General features: G+C 39.9%; 4 protein-coding genes across 10 annotated transcripts in view; 2 read left to right on the top strand and 2 right to left on the bottom strand.

Moving 5' to 3' along the window:
• Positions 1-583: 583 nt before the first annotated feature.
• LOC117568629 (uncharacterized) lies at positions 584-2,254 on the top strand. Its single transcript, XM_034249420.2, has 4 exons — positions 584-1,041; positions 1,098-1,214; positions 1,274-1,333; positions 1,637-2,254. Exons 1-4 carry the CDS (start codon positions 640-642, stop codon positions 2,252-2,254), a joined length of 1,197 nt encoding a protein of 398 aa, XP_034105311.1. The 5' UTR covers positions 584-639.
• A 19-nt stretch (positions 2,255-2,273) lies between these two features.
• Positions 2,274-6,671, bottom strand: LOC117568625 (neurotrimin). The gene is made up of 6 exons (XM_034249415.2): positions 6,268-6,671; positions 4,610-5,089; positions 3,514-3,957; positions 3,387-3,452; positions 2,600-2,734; positions 2,274-2,533 (listed from the first exon to the last, which is right to left on the bottom strand). Exons 1-6 carry the CDS (start codon positions 6,446-6,448, stop codon positions 2,334-2,336), a joined length of 1,506 nt encoding a protein of 501 aa, XP_034105306.1. The 5' UTR covers positions 6,449-6,671; the 3' UTR covers positions 2,274-2,333.
• A 1,799-nt stretch (positions 6,672-8,470) lies between these two features.
• Positions 8,471-11,970, bottom strand: LOC117568621 (RNA polymerase-associated protein Rtf1). The gene is made up of 4 exons (XM_034249407.2): positions 11,824-11,970; positions 10,733-11,693; positions 9,502-10,677; positions 8,471-9,429 (listed from the first exon to the last, which is right to left on the bottom strand). The coding sequence occupies exons 1-4, from the start codon at positions 11,902-11,904 to the stop codon at positions 9,323-9,325; spliced, it is 2,325 nt and encodes a 774-aa protein (XP_034105298.1). The 5' UTR covers positions 11,905-11,970; the 3' UTR covers positions 8,471-9,322.
• A 2,323-nt stretch (positions 11,971-14,293) lies between these two features.
• LOC117568616 (kazrin) overlaps positions 14,294-22,064 on the top strand; it is a 55,274-nt gene continuing 47,503 nt past the window's right edge. For 3 of the 7 annotated variants that reach the window (XM_034249394.2, XM_052004127.1, XM_034249392.2), the window contains exon 1: positions 14,295-15,197. The gene's annotated coding sequence lies outside the window, so the exon portion shown is untranslated. Of the gene's footprint in view, positions 15,198-22,064 lie in introns of all 7 variants that reach the window. The other 4 variants (XM_052004126.1, XM_034249386.2, XM_034249395.2 and 1 more) reach the window with 3 other exon arrangements.

Genomic DNA, 22,064 nt, shown 5'->3' with positions numbered 1-22,064 from the left:
GCAAAAGTTAGATTTTCTTTAAATTTGGAAAGTGTTTTTAGTAAAATTGGTATCTATATAATTAAAAATAATTGATAACCACATTAATTAGTATTAAATATTAAATATAATTTATAAGTTTTTATAATTTCAAATCAAATAAAATAAATTTACTAGCGAAGCAAGCGCAAAAAAATTAATTATTCAAATTTGGAAACATTGTAGTTTTAGTCATTTATAATTAGCTTAATAAAATAGTAAAAAGTCTTTATAATTTACTTAATATTTATTTTTAAATAGTAATATCATTCATTTAACTAAGATAATTTGAAAAGAAAATACGTTACCAGCAATTACATCATAAAAAAGGTTTTGTTAATTGAAATTTTCAAACCTAAAAATCATTGTCAATATTTTTTGGTGAAATGTTAATTTGTGCAACTAACATTAAATAAATGAAATAATGGAAAATAAAAATGCTTGTAGGCAAGACATTTAAAAAGCTGTTTAAAAATGGCGCCTATTCGCACGTTTTTTGCAAATGGCGAGCTAGTATTCATTTATGGCTGTGGTATATTTTAGTACTTTTTTGCAATTTATGTACTTGAGGTTACGCAGTGGCAAGCTGATTTCGCTGTTTGTTTACAATTGCGTTTAATAATGGAAGTGCCGCTAACTGAATTCACTGCAATCGACTTGGAGCGCGAGCTCTATGCCTATGGCCTGAACAAGGAGGGCACAAAGCAGGAGCGCTATGAGCGTCTGTTTACAGCTCGTCACAAGCTGAACTATCCACACCTGCGACCAAGGCGACCGGCAATCTCAAAGTTTGGTGCCCGGGTGCAGCTTGATGACTTTGCTGAGATTCGGGTTTATAGACAGGCTGAGTGTGACATATTGGCCAGTAAGTTGAAGTGGCGCATCGAGCAGGTGCGCAGAACAGAGGATAATGAGAGTTTGGAGTACTTTCATCCCGAGCTCTTGGAGCGAATTGATCGCAGGAAAACCTATATGATCAATATGGAAGAATTTGTGGTGCGAAAAAACCCATATGTTCACAAGGTAAGTCTGCAATACTTCGCTTATTAAAGCTGATTTACTAAATATATTTTGGGTAGATATTCACAATATTTGTATCTCGCACCACGGGAGAGGATCTTACTCTGTTGTATGCGAGGAGCATGGTACAATTAGCCACCATGGAAGAAGTTGATAGTGACAGCGTGGATTTATCAGTAAGCTTACTCATTATATAGACTAAAACAAATACATTAACTTTCTCAAATATATACAGTTAGTCTCAAACGATAAAAAGAAAGGTGAAGAGGTCAAACGTAAAGTTCCGGAAAAAGCTGTAAGTGAACTTAAACTAATAGTACTATAATAGTTGCTCTAAATCTTTAACTTAAATGCATTGCATATTAGTGCATTTCGCAATTAAATGCACAAATTTAAAGGAGTGAGAATGAATGAATGAATTGTGCAATTGTGTCTCTTTTGATAAAGTAGTTTATGTTTTTTGTACTGGAAATATTTAATTTTAATTACATATATTACAGATAAGTGCACAATTTTTTTGCTTAAGAGACACAAGCGCCTTGCAAATATCGACAAATCTATAGACAGCGTAGTTTTTACATTCTTTAAATCCTTGCAGATCATCTCGCCCCAGAATATTGCCAAAGCCTTGGGTTACATATTGAGAGAGCTGAAGAAGAAGACAATAACTAACTATGTAGGAGTTGTATGCGATTACACGAGAATGCACATGAAAGTTGTGACGGAATTGATCGAATCCAACGGACTGCAGATGCCGCCGTTAGTCGATGATATTCGTGATCTGCAGAGAGCATTGAGGAACATGTTCGCCCCGACTAGTGTGCGCATCGCAAGTCTTCTCATCACTGAGTTGTATACGGAGGCCACCTACAACGAGCAAATGAGCACAATTTGCAATAAGAACACCACAAAAGATAAGACAGCTGTGGCCCCATTGGATGAATTTATAGTACGACTCTCGAATATTTTGCGGGACATGTGGAAGCACGAGGAGCACGAAAAGAAATCCATCTCGTTGGTATGCTTAAACAACAAGATGGTTAAGATATATGGCCGTCACGTGAGCAGGGAGCTGCCTCCCATAACGTACGAGGATTGTGCAGCTGGCGCTGGGCTGCTGCAGCTGATGGTATTTGATGCCTTGTGGTGCATCACACCCGAACTGGAGCCCGAAGAGATCTATGCGAATCCAACAGTCTCTTCGCATGCCTCATAAATTCTAGATGGTTCTATACTTTGATATACTATATTTATTTTTTGGAACATTGAAACTCAGTACAATTAATTAGTTAATTTTATGTGTAATGCATTGCGAGGCCAATTTGTAAGCATATCGTTATGTAAGCCAAGGCGCTGTAAACTTGGCTAACAGCGCTGTTATTGTGCACCATGCTGGCCGTAAATATGTGCGATCTTTGCGTTATCTGATTGTCAAAGATCTCCTCCGTGGCATCGTACTGCAACTCCGATTCCGTTGAATAATTGGGTAGCTCAACTAGAATTTCAAGTGAATTTATATGTATTTGAATAGTTTTTAGATAACACAAAGTGGAGAACTTACCCTCGCCTCCAGTGGCAAAGCGCACTGTCTTGCTGCTGTCGCTCCAGCCAAAGCTGTTCCTGGCCAGCACAGAGACCTCATAGAGACTGGCCGGCTGCAGTCCATGTAGCGGGTAGGATGTCATGTAAATGGGACCTTAAATAAGGCATTAGAATATATTAAATGTAAATGCTAATTCAAAGAAGTCTTTATATCGAATATTAATTAAATAAGAATATGCTCTGTTATGTATTTATTTTGTTTAAGCAAGTCATGCCAAATTCTTTTTGTTTTAGAATATAAATAAATCTCTGTCAAAAACCTAAAACGAGTCATTAGAATATGATCTGAAATATTAATGGTAATTTAAAGAAGTTTCTATTATATATTTATTTTGTAAACGCAAGTAACGCCAAAGTCTTTTAGCATTAGCGTATAAATAAAAAGAATTTAAAGTCTGTCAAAAATGTCACTGTAAATGGAACCTTAAGGAAGCCTTTAAAATATGTGCTTAAATTTTAAATGCAAATTCAAAGAAGTCTATGAATAGAATATCAAATGAATAAGAATGTTTGTCTTATACATATATTTATTTTGTATAAGCAAGTCACGCCAAATTTGTTTGCTTTAGAATACAAATAAATAGAGTTATAGATCTCCGCTGACATCTTGATTTATTGTAAGCACAGCAAATATTTGGGAGACCAGATTTGTTGATTGCAAATTAGATTGACTGCATGTTTATTTTTGTGAAGAAGAGCTGCAGGAATGTTATTTATACTTATAGTCTACTATATCTTTAACTCACCAATTGTAACTTCAGCGGGAATCGTCAGCTCTGTCCAATTGGTTCTGACAGACTTTGTTAGATTTGCTTTAAAGTGAAGTAATACATTTAGAAGTATTTTTATTTAGCTTAATTCTCAAGCACTTACCTGAAGGAATCTGTCGGAACTTGAGCTTAAATTCCATAATGGGCAACAAGCTCTCCGTTTGCCACGCGAGCACATGCGAAGTGGAACTCTGAGTGCCGGGATTGATTTTAAAGACACATGGCATAGGGCGACCCGTGAGCTCAATGGTGGCACTCTTGAAGCCAATCGAGTTGCTGGCGCGACACTCGTATTGTCCCATGTCGGAATCCCGCACCTTGCGCACCGTCAGCACATGCTTGATGTGACTCACATGGCTATCGAGTGACTGAGTGTCGGGCAGTTCCATCTGCTGGCTGCCGATCTGGGCGCCAATGTGAATGGGCACTCCGTGATGGAACCACTGCAACGTGGCCGTGGGAGCAGACTCCACAATACACTCGAGTTGAGCGCGATCGCCAACCTTGGTGTAGACCACAGATTGCGTCAGCGACACCTCCGGAACAACTAAAATATGGGTGATTAAAGCAAATGATTTAATTAGATCGACTGTGAGACACGCGCTACCTATTTTTAATGAAAGCAAAAAAGTGCGGTATATTACGCTTAAATATTAAAATATACCAAAGTCTATATTTGGTATATTGATATTGTAATACACTTAAAGTATACCGAAAAGAGTGCAAAATATACCAGATTGTCGGCCAAAGCAACTCGGACCCCGAGTAAGTAAGCGAATTTGCCCATACAAAAGTGTTTCTTAAATAACCTTAACAATTTCAATCTGATCGCAAACAAATTTTTAGGAATCAGACTTATTATTGTATGCATCAATCTCTAGCTTCAAAATTGCGCTTGTTATTCGAACATTATTAATTTGTTTGGGCGGAAGTTGGCTTGCTAAATGTTTTAAACTATAGGTTTTCAACTTATAGCTCTATCTCCTATAGTCTCTGAGATCTATGGGTTCATACGGATGCACTGACAGGCAGACGGACATGGCTATATCGTCTTGGCTTTTAATGCTGATCGAGAATATATATACTTTATAGGGTCGAAGATGCCTCCTTCTGCCTGTTACATACATTTCCTGCACGCACAAAGTTATAATACCCCTCTACCCTGAGGGTAGCGGGTATGAAAAGTAAGCAAAACTTACAGAGCACATGAAGATAGACGCCAGCTACAGCTGGAGGACCAACGCCATTCACTGCCAGACACTCGATGAGTCCGGCCATGTCCCTTGATTTGATCTCGAAGATGTGACTCTGACGATTTGCCGCATTGCTGTATTGGTCCAGAGTGTTGCCATTTAGACGCCAACTAACGGCAGGTTGAGGTACGCCTTTGGTTAGACAAACCACCTCGAAGGTGGTGCCAATGGCCAGTTCCAAGTCACCGCTGGGTTCAGTGGCCACAATAGGTGCATAGAGCACTTCGATGGCATGAGTTTGCACTGCGTGATTGGTGTCCGACATGATTTCGCAGTAATATTCCCCGGTATCTTCGGGCTGCACATTGGCCACCTGCAAACTGCCATTCGACCAGAGCACAATGCGATCTGGAGGCGGCACTTCGGGATGTCGCGAATCCACCAGAGCAACATTATCGCGGTGCCAGCGCACAAAGCGGAAAGGAGCTGCAGAGAGGTGAGATACAGTTCAATTGTAAGCCAAGTCAAGCAACAGATACTTTTGTATCTTGCAGTTACATTTTAAAATTGGTTATGGAATTCAGTCAAAACGAAAGATTCAACATCAAATGCTCGTTTAATTACAACTATGTTAAATGTTTAATACTAGCAATTAAATATAACAACTAAACATATATGCTATGTGATTAAATATTTGCTATATGATTAAATATTTAAACAAAAACTGTCGAGTATCTGATTTAGTTATTTTGTATTTCAAATTGAATGTGCATATTATTATTTCTTTATATTTTGCTACTTTTCAATTTTGAAAAAATCTCTATTTTGATTTAAAATAATAAAGCATATGATTTTTTTTTTTATTAATTTTAGAATTTATTCTTCAAATTCGTATATTTTATTTTTGGTAACATAAATTGAAATTAACTTCTTAAATGTTATATGTAATTAACATATACCTGCTACGCATAGGGTAGGGTAATTAAAATTGATTCTTTTTATTTCATGCTCCAAGTTTCATTCAAGAAATCGAACTTGAATTCGATCTAAACACTTTATTTTTCTTTCGAAACTTATCTCAAACTTGGTATATAAATATTTTGAGAAATTAAAGTGTTTATTTTTTAACTAAATTTAATTACCAAACCATTTTTTTTAGTTATGTTCTTAACTATGGGAATTTAACTGGAAGTAAGTTTGATCTCCACTGAATCTTTTCATTAAATCGAAATAGAATAAGAAAACAAGATTCAAGACTGAAGCTGTCAACAACCCTTTTTAATAGACAAATTCTTCGACACTTCTGAGGGCTCTGGGAAGAGAGCATTTAGTAGTAAGATGTTAAATTAATAAAATCCGTTTAGGTTTCTACTATTGTCGACATTTGAAAGCGAATGAAGAAAATCCATTGTGATGAACAAATTTCCTTAGCTGGCTATTGTTAAGTCATTTGAGCGGTTTTATGTACGTAATCAATCGAATTAAATGTCATTGTGTTGCGCGGGTCCAATTGCCCCTTGTGGCGACACTGCCACAAAAGGAGGCACTTTCAAGGCCCGTTTTTAACTATGTATTTATTTATGTATCTTGAAGATACACTTGAAATATATCTTGGTCATTAATTAGCTACGCTTATTTATTTAGTGATTTAGTTTAGTGCTTACTGTCCAATTGGCACGGCAATGTAACGGTGGCATTCTCATAGGTCTTTATCGTTGTTGGAATGCTCTTGAACTTCTGATTATTCTCGAGATCATTGTTGAAATTGAGCTCGGCATTGATTCTAGAGAGTAGAGCCAGCAGCAGTAAAAGCAACAGATCAATTGAGCACACTTTGACACACATATTGTGTATTGTGTTAGCACTGGGATTTAAATTAAATTAAAGAACGAGAGTGAATGACGGCGATTTAACGACTTTTTCTAATGCACCAGGCGAGTACGAGACGCGTGTCACAAAAAATTACACAAAAATAGTTATTGCGGCGAGTTTGCAGTGCGCGACGAGCTCAACTGAACGCTTGAGCTGCCGATGTGGATCTGTTGCAAGTGACGGCATCCGAGTCGAGCAAAAGCCGAGCAGCCGCAGCCGCAGCGACTGAGCTCAAGATGGGGGCACTGACAGCGCAAAGAGGCGACGATGGACGATGAAGACAGCTCAGAGAGAAAAGAAATAAGAAAAGAAAAGCCACTTGCTATTTCTTGAACGCCTGTTGATTAACAGCCTTTAATGTTCGGCAACGCTCGAGATAGATATGTACATACATATGTATCTATAAGTACGCTCACATAAGTATCTACAGATGCATCGGAGCGTCCCCAAACGCAAACACAACACAACAAAGCAACGCCCACGCCAAGCATGTCCATTTGCATGGGATACGCATCGTTAGTTTTGTCAGCATTCTCTCCGATTCTGATTGTGATTTGGATTCTGTGGTTCAGATGCTGCCGTTAGCTTCTCTGATCTATTACATTCTCCGCTTCAGAGAACGTGCTTCTGTTGCATATTTCGAGATAAAATGTCATTGTGCCACAATGCCAAAACACTCTCTCACACTCTCACACTCGTATGCACATGCATGTTGCCCCCTCATCGACTATCTGCTTGACTGTCTCCTCCTGCTTTTCTGATCGGATCAGCCACATTCACATGGTCACGACGAGGTGTCGTCGCCTCGTCGGTCGAGCAGGAGTTCTGTCCATTTCTGGCCAAACATTCGCTCCCCTATGTTGGCATTTTGAATTCGGAATTCTGAATGCAAAGATTTGAACAAAACGAAAATCACATTTACCGGAAGTGCATCTACATACTCCATACTCCATAATACTATATAATGTGATATAGTGCTATAAATTATTGCATAATAGTTGAGTTGCTGCACATGAATGCAGTTTGCCAGTTTCCCCTCTTTTATGACATTCATGGAGTTTTTTTCTTTCGTTTCTAAATACGATCGTATGACAACTTCCTTCAATAATGAAATAATCTTGTTTTTGATTTATTTTTTTAGCTTTGTGCCTGCAGGAAATGGTTGTAACAGGCAGAAGGAGTCATCTACGGGTCTTAGATACTTTGGTATATTTTGTATTACATTCAAAATTATGGTATATTTTAAATATAATGGTATATTTAGAATAATAAAAATACAAATATATTCCAGTTTAAGTTGATTTCTAACTAATTTCAAATTAAGTATTCTAAAAACACAATCTTAAAGATGGCAAAAAAAGCAACAAATAAATTCGATTTCTTTTCTGAAACCAATAATTTTATATTTCTTTAAAAACTGATACTGATATCTATCTTCTTCCATTGCATGTCAATCACAGCTTCAGAACTCTAACAAGTTTATTGAAAATCATTCCATTAGCAATATATAAAACTCATAAATCACACAAAAATTCTCTGGTGACAATTTGTAAATATGAGGGAAGCACAAATTCTCTGATGGATTGTCAAATGAAAGGTTCTCCATAAGCAATGTCGTAATGTAACACACATATATACATATAACTTCTCAATTCAATTGTGATCTTTAGCGGCTCAATGCGTGTAGTTTCCAACGGAACATACGCCAAAAGATCTTTGTAACACGATCACATTCAATTAAAAGACAATTTCATCGAATTAATTAAATTACGGATAGAGATGGAGGGAGCCAAACCAACCCAAAACAGCTGCGCAAACAAACTGCAAACCAATTAAAAGAAGCATCGCCATCAGAGTCTTAACCCGATGGCGAGTCCAAGTCCGATTTCTCATCGTGGTACAGTTGAGTAATCAGTAGAGTAGAAGATGGTCAGCTTTTATGAAAGTGAAACTACATTTTGGGAGAAGTGGAATAAGTGTTTACAGCTTATGATACGAGTATAGCATTTTTATTTATGGACCTGGCTACATTTAAATTGATCTCTTTTAAATTTAATACAGCGTTCAATGCTTACAACCGACGCATTACAATTAATGTATTTATTATTATTTGTATAATTATAATTCTTATTATGCTTATAAGGGGGGCATTATCATCAACGATATATAGCAGAACATTACAATGATGTACGAGTATGTATCTATGCATGTCTTAAGTAATTGTTTATTGATGAAACAAATGAAAAGTGTGTGAAAAAGAGTGAAAAGAGAAGAGAGGGCAGATAGATTATATAGTACCTAATACATTCTTTAGAACTTAACGCTAAACAAAATTACAAAAGAAGTTTGTGATCCTTAGACTAATGCATATCAACAAGTAATAAATGTATATGAGTCTTTATTGTTTTGAGTTAAGTAAAATTCAGCTAATCGTTGATAATAAATTATAAAAAGATACATATGCATATGAATCGCAAACAGACACACAGATAAACAGGACACTGACAGACAAAAGGATACGAGAAATTATGCAGCGCTCTTTGCTCACTGAATGAGAATGAATATTTGGAATTGGTTGATCTCAGGTATGAATTTCTCTCAATACAGTACAAAGCGGCAATATATATTCGTAAATATAATACAATTCGTAAATTATGTCTATAGGTGATTCATCTTTCATTGTACTGCTAAAATGGAGCGTTAAGCTAACAAACATTTCCACCTTCTCCTCAAATAGTCACTTCGATCGAAAGATTACACGTTTAATTCGCAACTGGCAACTCGCAACTCTAGCCTAAGGGGTAAAGATATAGATAATGAAACGCTAATGTGGTTTCAACGTTGCAGCTAGATGAGACCGCGCTTCTTTTTGTAGTCTTCCAGGTTCAGTGAACGCTTGGACACCGTCTCGGTTGGTTTGTTCGCTGGCTTCGGCAACGCATTGGAGCTGTTCACTGTAATTAGAGAGAGAACGGATTGTTGTCACTAATTGGTTAATCATCTAAATATAGTTAATGGCAACTTACCTGGCAACGGCACATCCAGATCAATGTCGAAGTCGTGCAGCGAGTACAAACTGTAGTCCTTGCCGTCCGTTGCCTTTGCACTCGATGTGCTCGTCTCGTTCTTCTTTTTGCCCGGCGGTGGTGGTGGTAACGGTGCAGGAAGCATATCATCCTCGTCCTTCTTGCCACCCTTGAAGCCCATGCGAGGCTGTGTGATGCGTCTCGTGAATGGATCCGATATTTTTAGACCTTTGTTGGCACGCGCCTCCTCCATGATGGCCTTCTCGGCGTCCTGCACATTACGTTTGCGATTGCGATCGTTGATGTACGATATCAAGTTGAGACTGTGCGAACGTCGCTTGTCCAGCTCGGAGGCGCGACTCTCAAGCTGATCGATTTGCTGACCCAGATCGTTGGCAATGTCGTAGTCGCCGCGCAACATCGCTGCGTCGCGCTCCTTCATGAGGCAGGTCTTCTTCATGGCATAGTTGGTGGGGCGATTGCGGAAACGATTCTTCTCCTCCACAATCTTGTCCACATCCTCGTCCTTGAACTCGTAGTTGAGCGCCTTCTTGATGTCATTCTGTTTGATCTCAATCAGATCCATCGTTGGCATCGCCACATTCGCCTGCTGACACACCTCGTGCCATTTGTTGAACTCCGTTTCCGTAAACTCTTGATTCGATATAAATTCTAGTCGGAAGACACGCTCCTGTGTTCCATGTTTCAGCCGCAGCCCACGATTTGTGCGCGTAGTGCCCAGTGAGTAGATCTTTCCCGTCTCCACAACGCCAACAATCTCGGCCACACGATAGACTGGCTTCTGGCCGTTGTTGCCAATGCTGATGCGCACAAAGCAATTGACCACGGTGCTCTCGAAGATGGGCAGATTGACGAAACGTTCCATTTTGAAGCGCGACAGTCGCAGCTTGTTCAGATCCTCGCGATTGTTGATAAACACTGGACTCTTTGTGGCCTTCTCGTCGTCCTCCGATTCGCTGGACGCTTTGCTGCTATTGGAGCGCGAACGTTTGCCCACTGGCTTCTCATCGTCATCCCAATCGCTGCTGCCCGAGTCGTCTGAGTAGATTTCCGAGGCTTTCAGTTTGACGGCTGATTTGCAGCCCGAGACGCTCTCGAGTTCCTCTTTGTCATCATCCCGATCTCGTTCTGCTAATCGCTTGGCTTCCTCCTCCTCTGCAATGTCACTTGATTAGTTTTAATGTTTATTCAATTGGTATTTAATGCTTACCTCGTTTTGCTTTGCCTTCGCGTTTGGCCTTCAATGCAGCCATCGCATTGCTGCGTTTGTCATCCGTTTTGTTTGCCTCCACGTTCTTCTTGCGTTCCTTGGAACGCTCCTTGTGATCAAAGTAATCGGACACACCGCTGGCGCCCTGTTCGTCGCCACTCTTCTCACCGCTGCTCGTTCCTAAAGCCGAGCCAATGCTCGAGGTCGAGGGTCCTTCACGTATCGAGGGCAGTGGCGAGGGACTCTTGGCTGTGGCACGTGCCTCCAGCGCACTGATCTTGCTGGCCTCCAGTTCAGCGGGCATTGCCACCGGCATTGGTGGTGGCATTTCCTTGGTCTTCTTGCTGCGCTTCTCCTTCTTTGTCTTCTTCTTGGGTCCCTTTGTCTTCGATCGTTCATTTCGTTCTCCACGACGTGCCAGCTTCAATTTGCGCTCAATCTCCCATCTGGTGCGCATCAGGTCGCGTTGTTCGATGCGCTTAAAGATCTCAGTTTCTCGCTCCTTCTCAGACAAACCATTCAGACGCTTGCGATCCTCCTCGTCACCCATTAGATCATCATCGTAGCCATCGTCGAATTCAGAGTCCGAGCTGGACGACGATGAGCTGGACGAATCCGAGCCAGAGCTCGACGATGATGTCGACTTTGACTTGGATTTGTCATTGTCTGAATCACTGTCTGAGACCTCGCCCTCCTCCTGCTCGCTTAGCTGTTCGCCTGGTTTCTTTTGTTCGGGTTCAGCGCGTTTCTCGGCGACAGAGGCGGCAGCGGGTGCTGCGCCCTCGTCTTGACTGTCGTCATCCCAGTTCTCCTCGGATGAACTAGAATCTCTGCTTGCCTTCTTGGGACGCTTCTTCTTGGCGCCTTGTGCTCCCGATTTGTTGTTGGCCCAATCAGAGTCCGAGTCTGATTTGTTGGCATTGGCTGGCTTCTTCCTCTTTCTGGCTAGCGACAGTAAATCCTGTGTGCAAATAATTATAGATTTTTACATTGCGTCAATCATCCCTTTTCGATTTTTTGCATTTTTACTTTGGCGGCTTGCTTGCAAAAAGGGCGTCGGGGAATTTATTTAATGCGCAATTATACTTTACCGATTCCAAATTGGTATCCGCATCGCTGTCACTATCACTAGAATTGGAGTCGATCAAGGACTGCGTTCGACGTTTTCCCATCGCAATTAAGTAAAATTCGTGCCAAACAACAAAGTTAACCTGCAAACAGTGTGAAAATAAATAACTAACATACACATACATATAGCGATACAATCCTAACAGCTTTCTGCACTGTTATTAACAGTGGCAATCCAATTTTACCCGGGAAAAATCGCTCATGAGGAGCAAAAAATTAAATTTCTTATTTTGATACAATTTATTTCCTGAAATTATTAGTTTTGCAACTTTAAGTAGTTAAAATTTATAAAATTACTACAAAATTAGCAATGCATTTGAACTCTACATATGTTAATGTCAATTTAAATGTTAAGTAACATAACAATAAAAGCACAGAGTTCCTATATTTAATAATCTATTTCAATGTTAGTCGATAACTATATTTTAAATATTATATATACAAAAAACAGAAACTTTTAATAATGTAGACAAATACATGAAAATAATTTAAATTACAGCAAATTTAATTTCCATTTGCTCAAAAATGTTTGCTCAGAAAAGTGCATGGTCACATTGGAAGTCAGTTTTACAGGGCTGGGAAACATTCGTTACGTACCCGTCAAGAGCTGGCTGATATGTAACTCTAACGTTTATTTAAAATGTGTTCAATAGTGTGTTCTGCATTTTCATGAAATAAAGGTTGAAAACTCGATTATTCAATACGCTAATTACTATAAACTTCATGTTTTCTTAAATTCAGACACTTTAACTAATTGAATGACTAACGAAACTTATGGCTCAACTTAAATCGTCTTTCTGCTCTGATAGTTGCCAAATTCACTTTCGTTCAAGTTCAACTGCAATTTTGAGTTTTGCATAAAACAATTTCATTTTTAGTGTTTGCAGCATGCGCCGTCAAGCGCAACAGCGAATCACACTTAAAGTTAAACTGTGCAAAGAATGAAAAAATCAAGAAAATTGCAAGTGCAACTTTCTTATACTGAACACTTTATTCCCTTTCATTTTTTATAAATGTTTATTTTTTTGTTGTGGAAATAATTCGTTTGTAGCAATGTTATTTGAGGAATTTGTTATTTGTGCAACATTGCATATAGAGATGGAATTGTTTTCCTAATGCGTAACAGATTTCGTGACAAAATGGAAATGCAACTTACAAGACAGGGCATAAGAAGACAAAATTGAGAATATGCTCCAGTGCAATGCAAACAGCGTAACAGCAGCAACAGAAGAAGAAGAAGAAGATGCAGCACAGTCAGGAAAAGTGAAAGATTTGAAATGCAAATTTGGTTGCTGCACTGGCAGGACAAGGGGGAGGATAGCATGTTCTATGCAACTTTTGGACTGTGATAACTTTTTAATCTGTGGATGAGTTTGTTAGAATATATATCTGGGTAGTTATTTGATGCACAGTGTATAAGTTAAACGCAGTTTACCGCCAGAAATTGTTGGGTGGGTAGCATTTTAATTGTTTTGCCATACAAATATTAAACTAAATTAAACGCACCTGCAGCGCACGAATAAGTTCAATCAATATTAATTAAAATGCAGGCATATTTCCTTAGGGCATTCTCTGCCTGACGTTTTGCATGGGTGCTTCTGTTGTGTCTGGCGGTTTGAAAGGGTGTTTTTGGGCTGCCAAGGGGGGCTGGGGTGGAGGGCAGCAACGGTGGCTGCCTGAGCCCAGTTTCATAATTCGACTTAAATGCTACGAGGCAATTTGCAGTAGCAACAACAACAACAACGACGAGAATTGCACAAAGTGCACATTCCTGCCGACATAGCAGCAACTACTGCGGCTGCTGCTGCTGTTGCTATTGCTGCATTATTACAACTACAAAACCAACAACAATAACGATAACAATGTGCGTTAGAAGAATAACCATCCCACACACTCACACTTTGGCCTTAGTCACCCCGCGCTAACCCAACCACCACCCAAGCCACCCACCACACGTGAGAAAGAGCGTAACGACAGTGAGAGAGCGACCGCTGAGAGTAAACGTTACGTTGCGCTCAAAGCTCTGCGCGTAACTTCGACTTTACATTTGTTGTTGTCGCATGCGCAGCAGTAACGGGGTGGGCTGAGCTTTACTTTGCTGCGACTAATTTGCTTCGTTTGCCATTTTTGGGTGGTTGCCATTCAAAGCTCAACGCGCTGTTGCGTCGCATTTATTGTTTGAGTTTCGGTCTCTTTGCTGTTGTTGTTGTTGTAACTGACCAAATGGGGGAGAGTGAATGTAGGTGTGCGAACACTACACGAGTGACTGACTGACTGAGTGAGTGAGCGAGAGACAAGCAGTGCAAAGAGAGAGCTCAAACGAAGCTTTGCTGGCTTGTTGTTGATGTAATAAACAGCAATTCTACTTTCCAAAAGTTCAATTGAGAAATTCTCCGGTGAGCAAGCGTCTTTTTTTTTCGCCAGTTTCACGAAAGACGTTCGCGAGTGCGGTAACGCCAAGCATAATATACATATGTATTTTAACGGTAAACACAAACAAATATCCCGTTGTCTGTCTGTCTGTTGCGCGACGCGAGGGTGGAAAAATAACATTGCATCAGCATAAAAACGTTTGCTGACCAAAAAAATAAAAAATAATAAAAGTATACAACTTTTCGACAAAAACTACTCGAATACTATATTGAACTCGAGTATATGGCAAATTTTATGAAAGTGAATGAAATAATTAAATGTTAATGAGGTCGTGTTTGTGAGTGTGATCAGAGAATTTAAGCGGATAAAGCCAGCAGACAAAACCTATTTCAACTCTGCTAACTGTAACATGCCGTGTTGCGCCTTTACCCAAGGGTGAACGTGAACGTGAACGTGCATGTGCTTGCATGCTTGTGCTTGTGCTTGTTTGTTGTACGTGTGCCACCCTCACACTACGCCACCCCCTCCACAGTGGGGGTAAACTTCAACTTGCAACCGTGCTGTGTGAAAATCACACAGGAAAAACAAGCGCAGAGTTTTAGTTTAGTTTTTATTCGCACAAGCATTCGCTCACAGCCGCACAGCAAAGCCGCGGGTGTGTCGGCCACGGATACGGGGCACGGACACAGACACGGACATAGCCACGGAGTTGGAGACGCTGTCGGAGTCTGACAGTAGCAACAGTAAAAGCAACAGCAGCAGCCACAGCAACAGCAACAGCAACAACAACAGCAGCAGTTGCCACGGGACCATTTCGTTTTTGTTTTCGCCGTGTTAATTTGTCGTGCATTTGCAGCAACTGTGGAAAAACAACTGCGAAAAGTTAGTGCTCGATGCGAAAAAACGACAAAAAATAAAAAAGAAAAGAGTTTTTCTCCGGTTGCCAGCTAAAAAATACTATGAGGTGAGTGCAATGTGCAAATAACTGTTCTACTATTTTTTCTATCAGACTTGTTTTTGGATAAAATTGAAAAATAAATTATTAAAAAATTGATATTGACTGTACAGCAAAATTCAATGATACAAATATATATTCATATTCACGTTTTGCAAAAAGCTTTATGCTGAAACAACTTCAAAATTGTTGGAAACGTCATAGATGATATTTTTTATTGATATAGCTTTCAATTATTTTAGTTGAATATTTGAAAAATATATGATATTTTATTCGCACTGTTTGCTTTGTCGCTCAGTGTATGAGCAGCATTTGAAAAAATGAGCAACTGCAGCATAGAATAGTTAAAAGCTTAAGGTTAAACAAAGGCCCGAGAGTGCCACTTCATATTAAGGGTCGTCCCGTTGTCCGTTCCTGCGGCAAAATTCCAATTCGAATATCCAAATTTGAAATGAAATCAGAGACGAACAGGCACACAAACACAAATACACACACATACACATGCACACATATGCAAAGTGGACAGTCACTAACTAAACAAAAGAAGGCAATTCTGAAGAGCTTAAAATGCGTTTTGTCAACATTAGCAGAGGTCCGTGTCCCATACAAGTGGAGAGCGTGAGTGTGTTTGTGTGTTTTACCAGGGACGGGTAGATAAGTGTCATGTGTGTGGATAAAGGGGAATGATTAATGCTGCAGAAATTGCTTTCGAATTGCCGCCAACACAATACAATGAGAGCAGCGACAGCCGCAGCAACAATGGTGGATGGCGTTGTGGAACTTGTGGATGCTAATATGTGTGTGTTTGTGTGTGTGTGGATTCGATTTCTATGTGTATGCACAAAGCAGCGATGCCGCACCGCCTGTTGCCGCCAACCCTCAAGGACAGGAGATGGGATGGGATGGGGAGGGGGAGGGGTGACAGGGGTAAACAACCCTCGTCTTGAGGCAGCAGCAAACTGCAGCAAAGATGAATAATTCAAATACAGCCGCATCTGGTATGCGTGTGCATACAAAAAGCAGCTCCTAGCTTTAGCTGAGTAACGGTAACGGTAACGGTAACGGTAACTGCTGCCAGTCCCTGACAGGTTTCTGGCTCGGCAGGCTTAAGTGCATTATCCTTGAGTGAGTTGCACTGCAGCTTGGCTTAACCCTCAAAATAATTGCTTGCAACTTGCGACTTGCACCTCGCTGCCACGTCTTCCATTCTTTCTCTCTGTATTTTCTTTTTTATGTGCGACCTTCTCACAGTTTTCTCGACGGGTCCTTGAATCGTCTGCCCCCCACCTACTCCAAGCACTCCCCACTCTCTGCACATGCTGTAATCAATCGTTATGTGCTGCCTGCCACCAGACCGTGTTGCATGTCTCGTGAAGTGACAAGGAATTTAATATTTCCTTTTCCGTTTGACAGCAAAACATTTCGCATACAATTCGCATTCATTGACTCCACAGGGCGTCAGCATTCCATATATATAGAGATAGTAAATACTTCAAATGTGGCTTAAGCAATGTAAACGAACTTCTTGACTCACATTTGACGGGCCGCGGAGCACACAATTAACTTTATGAAATGTTTGTCAGGTATTACCACCACTTCAATTCCAACATCGTTGACATTTGACACTAATTTGGCTTCCAAGGCAGATTTCATAAAACTCTTGACGCAAGAATGTGTGAATCAAAAGTTCTTACTATGAAAATTATTTGAGTCATCTTCGCGTTGCTTTTCTGTTAAAACCTTTTTTTCAAATTTCTTACTTTGAACTTACTCTGTTAACACAATTTTCACATTTCTTACTTAGAAACTTGTTTGCCAAGTTTGAATTCATTCATAATTCATAGGAAAATAATTGCAGCTTTTTAGTTAATCTTTGTTGCTTGTTAGTGAGGTTAAATCTTTATGTATATCGAGCTTGCATTAAACAAATCCCTTTTTCTCGCTTGTAGAACCTTTTTTTAATTGGAACTTTTAACTACAACAAATATACGAAAGTAAAAGTTCCCTAAAGTTCACAATTTGTAGTTCTACTTTTTTTATTGCGCTTTATGTAAAGCTTAGGCAAACTCATTAACTCATTAATTAAGTTTCGTCAGGCGAAAAAGAACAACAAAATTGCTCATAATAAGATGGTTTTTTAAAGTAATCATTTATGTGTAACACTTGAATATAATAAACATTATTACTAAGATAGTTAAAGTAATACAAAATAAAAAAATCTAACAACACAGAATAACAAGATCTTCAGCTTTTCAAGATTAAAAAATCAAGCATTTTTGTAATTTATTTAAGCAACTCTGGTATTATTCAGATATTGATACTACTTCGGATTTCGCTGTATTTATTCCGGAAGTATTTTTCAGTGCAATAATATTTCATATCGACTTACTACTTTAATAACCATAGATTAAGCAAAAGCTTTTTAAAATTATTGATTGAAGTTTGTAATAAAGTGCAAATAATCTTTACTAAGAATAGCTGCAATAACTTCTTTGTTCGGCTTAAGTTGCGAGTTCAGGTTCAGTTTTAATTATAAATATTGTCCAGCTCTTGACATAAAGATATCATGGAGGAGCCTGTTCCGGGTCCTGTGCTATCTAACCTGATTAGCAGCTTTGTCTTGTGCCTGGCATTTCCTGACGGGTGTGTTATAAGACCCGAAGGGTGGCAACTAAATGTGGCAGGAGAGGTGTGTGTGTGTGGTAGAGAGGGGAGGGTTTGGTTTCGACTTTGCCCTGCCATTTCCACGCCGGGCACGTTTTTCTTTTTCCAGCGAAATTAGATTGCGTGCAGAATGTGGGCGAGCAAGTTGCTCGGCAGGTGCAAACTGCGGCGTCGTCGTCGTCGTCAGCAGTTTGGACGTGTGACGTATGAGTTTGTTGAGGGGTGAGTGGGGAGAGGGGGAGACTGAGAGAGACAAAGAGAGAGGGAGTGAGTGAGTGGGCTGATAAGTCAGACTCGCTGCTGCTGCTTCTCGTTTCTTTTGCTTTGGCTGAGGCATTGCGTGTGCAGCTATTGACAGGTTGCACGCCCCTCCTCACCCCCCGCCACCCACTGTGTGGCAATGTGGCATTTGCTGCGCTGCTGCTGCTGCTGCTGTTGCGCCGCGAAAACTTATGCACAACAACTAATCTCTTTAGTGCAATTAATTATGTTCCGGCGCCATTTTGTTAACCAGAGCACCCAACGCACACATTCATATAACGAGTGAGCGTTTCCAAGGCATTCCTTTCATTCACTCAACGCCTTGCTTGCCCCATCTGCCACTCGCCACTCGCCGCTTGCTGCTTGCCGCTTGCCGCATGGCCGAGCTGTTTTTCGCTGTTCCGCAAAACTTTATCCTTTCGTCCTGTCTGATAAGCCAGCCACAAAAACCCGCTTCACGCAACTTTTGCATGCCCATAGATTACTCATCGTCCTGCCCCTTCCCTCCCCCCTTCGAGCTGTGCAAAACCAACTTTCTGCCCACTTTTCAAACTCTTTAATCAGGCACGCAAAAAAATAGAAGAAGAAGCAAAGTTGTTCCCACAATATTGAGCATTGAGTATATAGTACACTCTATATAGATAACAAAATAGTAATTATCTTTTTTTTGCTGCCCACATTTCATTCAATACAAATAGCAATTTAATGAACAGAAAATACTTGCTCCTCCACATACACAATATATACGACTTTGGCACTTCAAAGTGTGTTTGATTCTCCTTGAATTTGTTCGCAATTAGCATACATGCTTATGTACTTACAAAGTTAAAACACAACGAGCATAAAAAAACAAAAAGAACTGACGTAAAGTTTTCGAATGCTGACACAGAGTTCGAGGATTAAGTCTTTTGAATCTGACGAGAGAGAGAGAGTGCTGAATGTGCAACCGCAAACAGAACCAGATAAGCGCCAACTTTTCCCCTAATGAAAGGCAAGAAAGAAGAGGCGAAGGCATTAAGAGGATTTGCATTCAAGTCAAACAGCGCAAATTTGTTAATGAAAGCAGCTCGAATATGTTTTGAATTTAATATGAAATACTTTACTCTAGAATGTCAAATGCACATTTGCAACTATTCAAATTATTTTGTCTCAGCTCAAAGTGGTATAATTGCATATTACGTATCCGACACGTAGGTTTCTTTGAGCTGCTTGAGTGTGGGCTCTGCTGCATATCTAATTAATTATGATTAGATATTAAACAATGTGATATTACAAATACGAGAATGTGCAAACTTAACTCGTATCCTAAAGCGCAACTTGTGTGTTATTCAATTATAACGCATACGCAGCGTTGTCCCGCACATAATTCACGTCTTCATGTGGGATGCGTAATTGCAAAGCTTGTTTGCAGGCCAATTAAGCGCAAATTAAATTATAAAACTTGGCATTCTTGATACGCCCACGATTCTCTCTGTTACTGTTTCTGTTGCTGTTACTGTTTCTGCTTCCATTTCAATTTCAATTTCAATTTGCGCTCAAGCCGAGTCGAGTCGTGTTTCAATGCCAGTCAGCTGGTCGTCGTCGTTGTCACTTAGTCAGCAGCAAACAAATCAGAGCCAAGTCCAAGACTCTTTTAGTGTATGAACTGTGATGTGGCGCGTCTCTTTCCGTCTTTCTTTCCTCGCTAAGTGAATGAAAATGAAAAAGTGCTGGTGGCACACAAGTTACGTGATCCGAATGCCTGAGCAACTCAACTCAACTCAACTCAACTGACAACGCGTATGACATGAGCAGCTTCAGGCAGCTCTAAAAGACGAGTGAGAATGACAACTGGTGAATGGGTCGACTACCCAAATTGGGTGGTACTAGCTAGCCCACAGGGCGGAGGGTGATGAAAGGGGAGGGAGGAGGCGACGTTGACTGGTCAACGCCTCGAACCATGCTGACTACAACAAATAAATCGCAGAGCAAATTAAATAATTTGTATTGCGGCTATTGTTGGTTCTGCTTTCCCTTTTTCCCTCCTCCTCGCATGCTCGCTTCTAGTATTTGAATTGGAACTATATAAATAGATGGGCATTGTCTGGCAATCGCATATTTTTTTCAAACGTTCGTTCGTTGTTCGTTGTCAAGCAAAGACCACAAATTAATTAAATTGTCTGCCCAACTCGAAAAAGTGTGAGAGGGGCGAAACTTAGGTAATTTCAGGCAGGTCAAGTGCCCAAAAAATATGCACTGCAAATTAAATTCAAAACGATTGTAAAAATGTCATAAATATTAAAGTAGATTTCCCTTGGCCGCCAAAAAAGCAAAAAAACAAAAACTGAGATTTCGACTACGAATTGCGATGCGACTTCTCTAGAGCCCTCAAATTGTTTTGCCCTTAATGAGCTGGCCAGATGGCTTTGCTTTGCTTTGCTCTCTCTGTTGTGTCGTCTTTTTTAGAAGAAGGAGGAGTGGTGGGGGGGGGGGGGGGGGTTCAAAGGTCATGCAGCCAACAAGCGGAAAAATGTCTAATTAAACTTTTAATTAAAACCATAAAAAGCATTTCAATGCCAGCCAAATGAAGCACTGTAAATTGCATAACCTTTGGCCCATTTCATGTTGTAATTGATCAACTGAAATTCTAGGCACGATATGAGGCAACATTATTGATATTATAATTTGTTTGGTATGCCGGTTTTTATACCCGCTATCCATAGGGTAGAAGGGTATTTTAACTTTGTGCTGGCAGGAAATGTAAAAGGTGGAAGCAATCATCTAGGACTTGATCAGCGTCAACAGCCTAGACGATATAGCTATGTCAGTCTGTCTGTCCGACCGCATGATCTCAGAGACTATAAGAGATAGAGATGCAATTTTTTTTTGTTATATTTTTACGCAAGTCAAGTTCATTTCAAAGGTCTGCCACGCCCACTGCCGCCCTCGCAAATAGATAAAAATAAAGTAAGAAACTTAAGATAAAGAGTTGATTCTGGGTAACAACTATTGTCCTATTTATTCCTGAAAATTTGATAGAAGTTCTTTATGAAATACTTTTGTTCAAGCAAAAGTTCTACTTACTACGGGTTTTAGTTGGCTTCACTGACAATCTGGTATATTTTGCACTATATAGTATATTTTGAATGTAGCACTATGTAAATATACCAAATCTTGGTATATTCTTGATCTTTTTGCGATATATTAATTCGGTATACTTGAAAATGAATATCGCACTATTTTGATTTCATTAAAAATAAGTAGCGGATATCTCACAGTCGAGCTTTATTACTTGTTTAATGTAGGACTATGCCAATATACCAAATATATCATTTGGTATATATTTCAGTACTTTTGCGGTAATTATGTTTGCTATATTTAAATAATTATGCCGCACCTATTTGCTTTTACTCAAACAGCTTAGCCGGTATCTCACAGTTGAGCACACTCGACTATAGCTTTCTGACTTGTTTTAATAAATTGCGTGTACTCAATTTGCATGCGCAATGGGTTAATATATCAATGGATCAGTGGCTGTACGAATAAATAGCGTATTTAATTCCATGACCATAAATTACGGCCATGCGATAGCTACAATTGTTGCAGCAGGAGCTGCAGCAGTTGCCACTTAGAATAAACCCACAGCAATAACTAGCTGCTGTCGTTGTCGTTGTAGTTGTTGTTGTTTATACCTGAAGATTGCATGCAACAACGATGTCAATATAACAGCAAAGAGAGCGAATGTGTAACCATAAACCAGCTGGTGACCACAAAAACAATTTGGTGGCTAGCAGAGGACAAGGAATAGAAACAGGACTCTCTCTATGCTGGGGTTCACGTGCGCTTTTCCATGTTAATGGTCGCATGTGGAGGGCGTCAGGGAAACAATTGTGTGTCATGCACTTTCAACCCCAGCGTCGTGTCATGTCTGGACACTGCTCCAACGAAGAGGCAGAGGGGAAGGGGAAGCGG

Source organism: Drosophila albomicans, chromosome 3 (genome assembly GCF_009650485.2).
Source record: "Drosophila albomicans strain 15112-1751.03 chromosome 3, ASM965048v2, whole genome shotgun sequence".
Lineage (NCBI taxonomy): Eukaryota > Metazoa > Arthropoda > Insecta > Diptera > Drosophilidae > Drosophila > Drosophila albomicans.
Note: the sequence above shows the minus strand (reverse complement) of the source record. Positions and strands in the feature narration are given on the sequence as shown.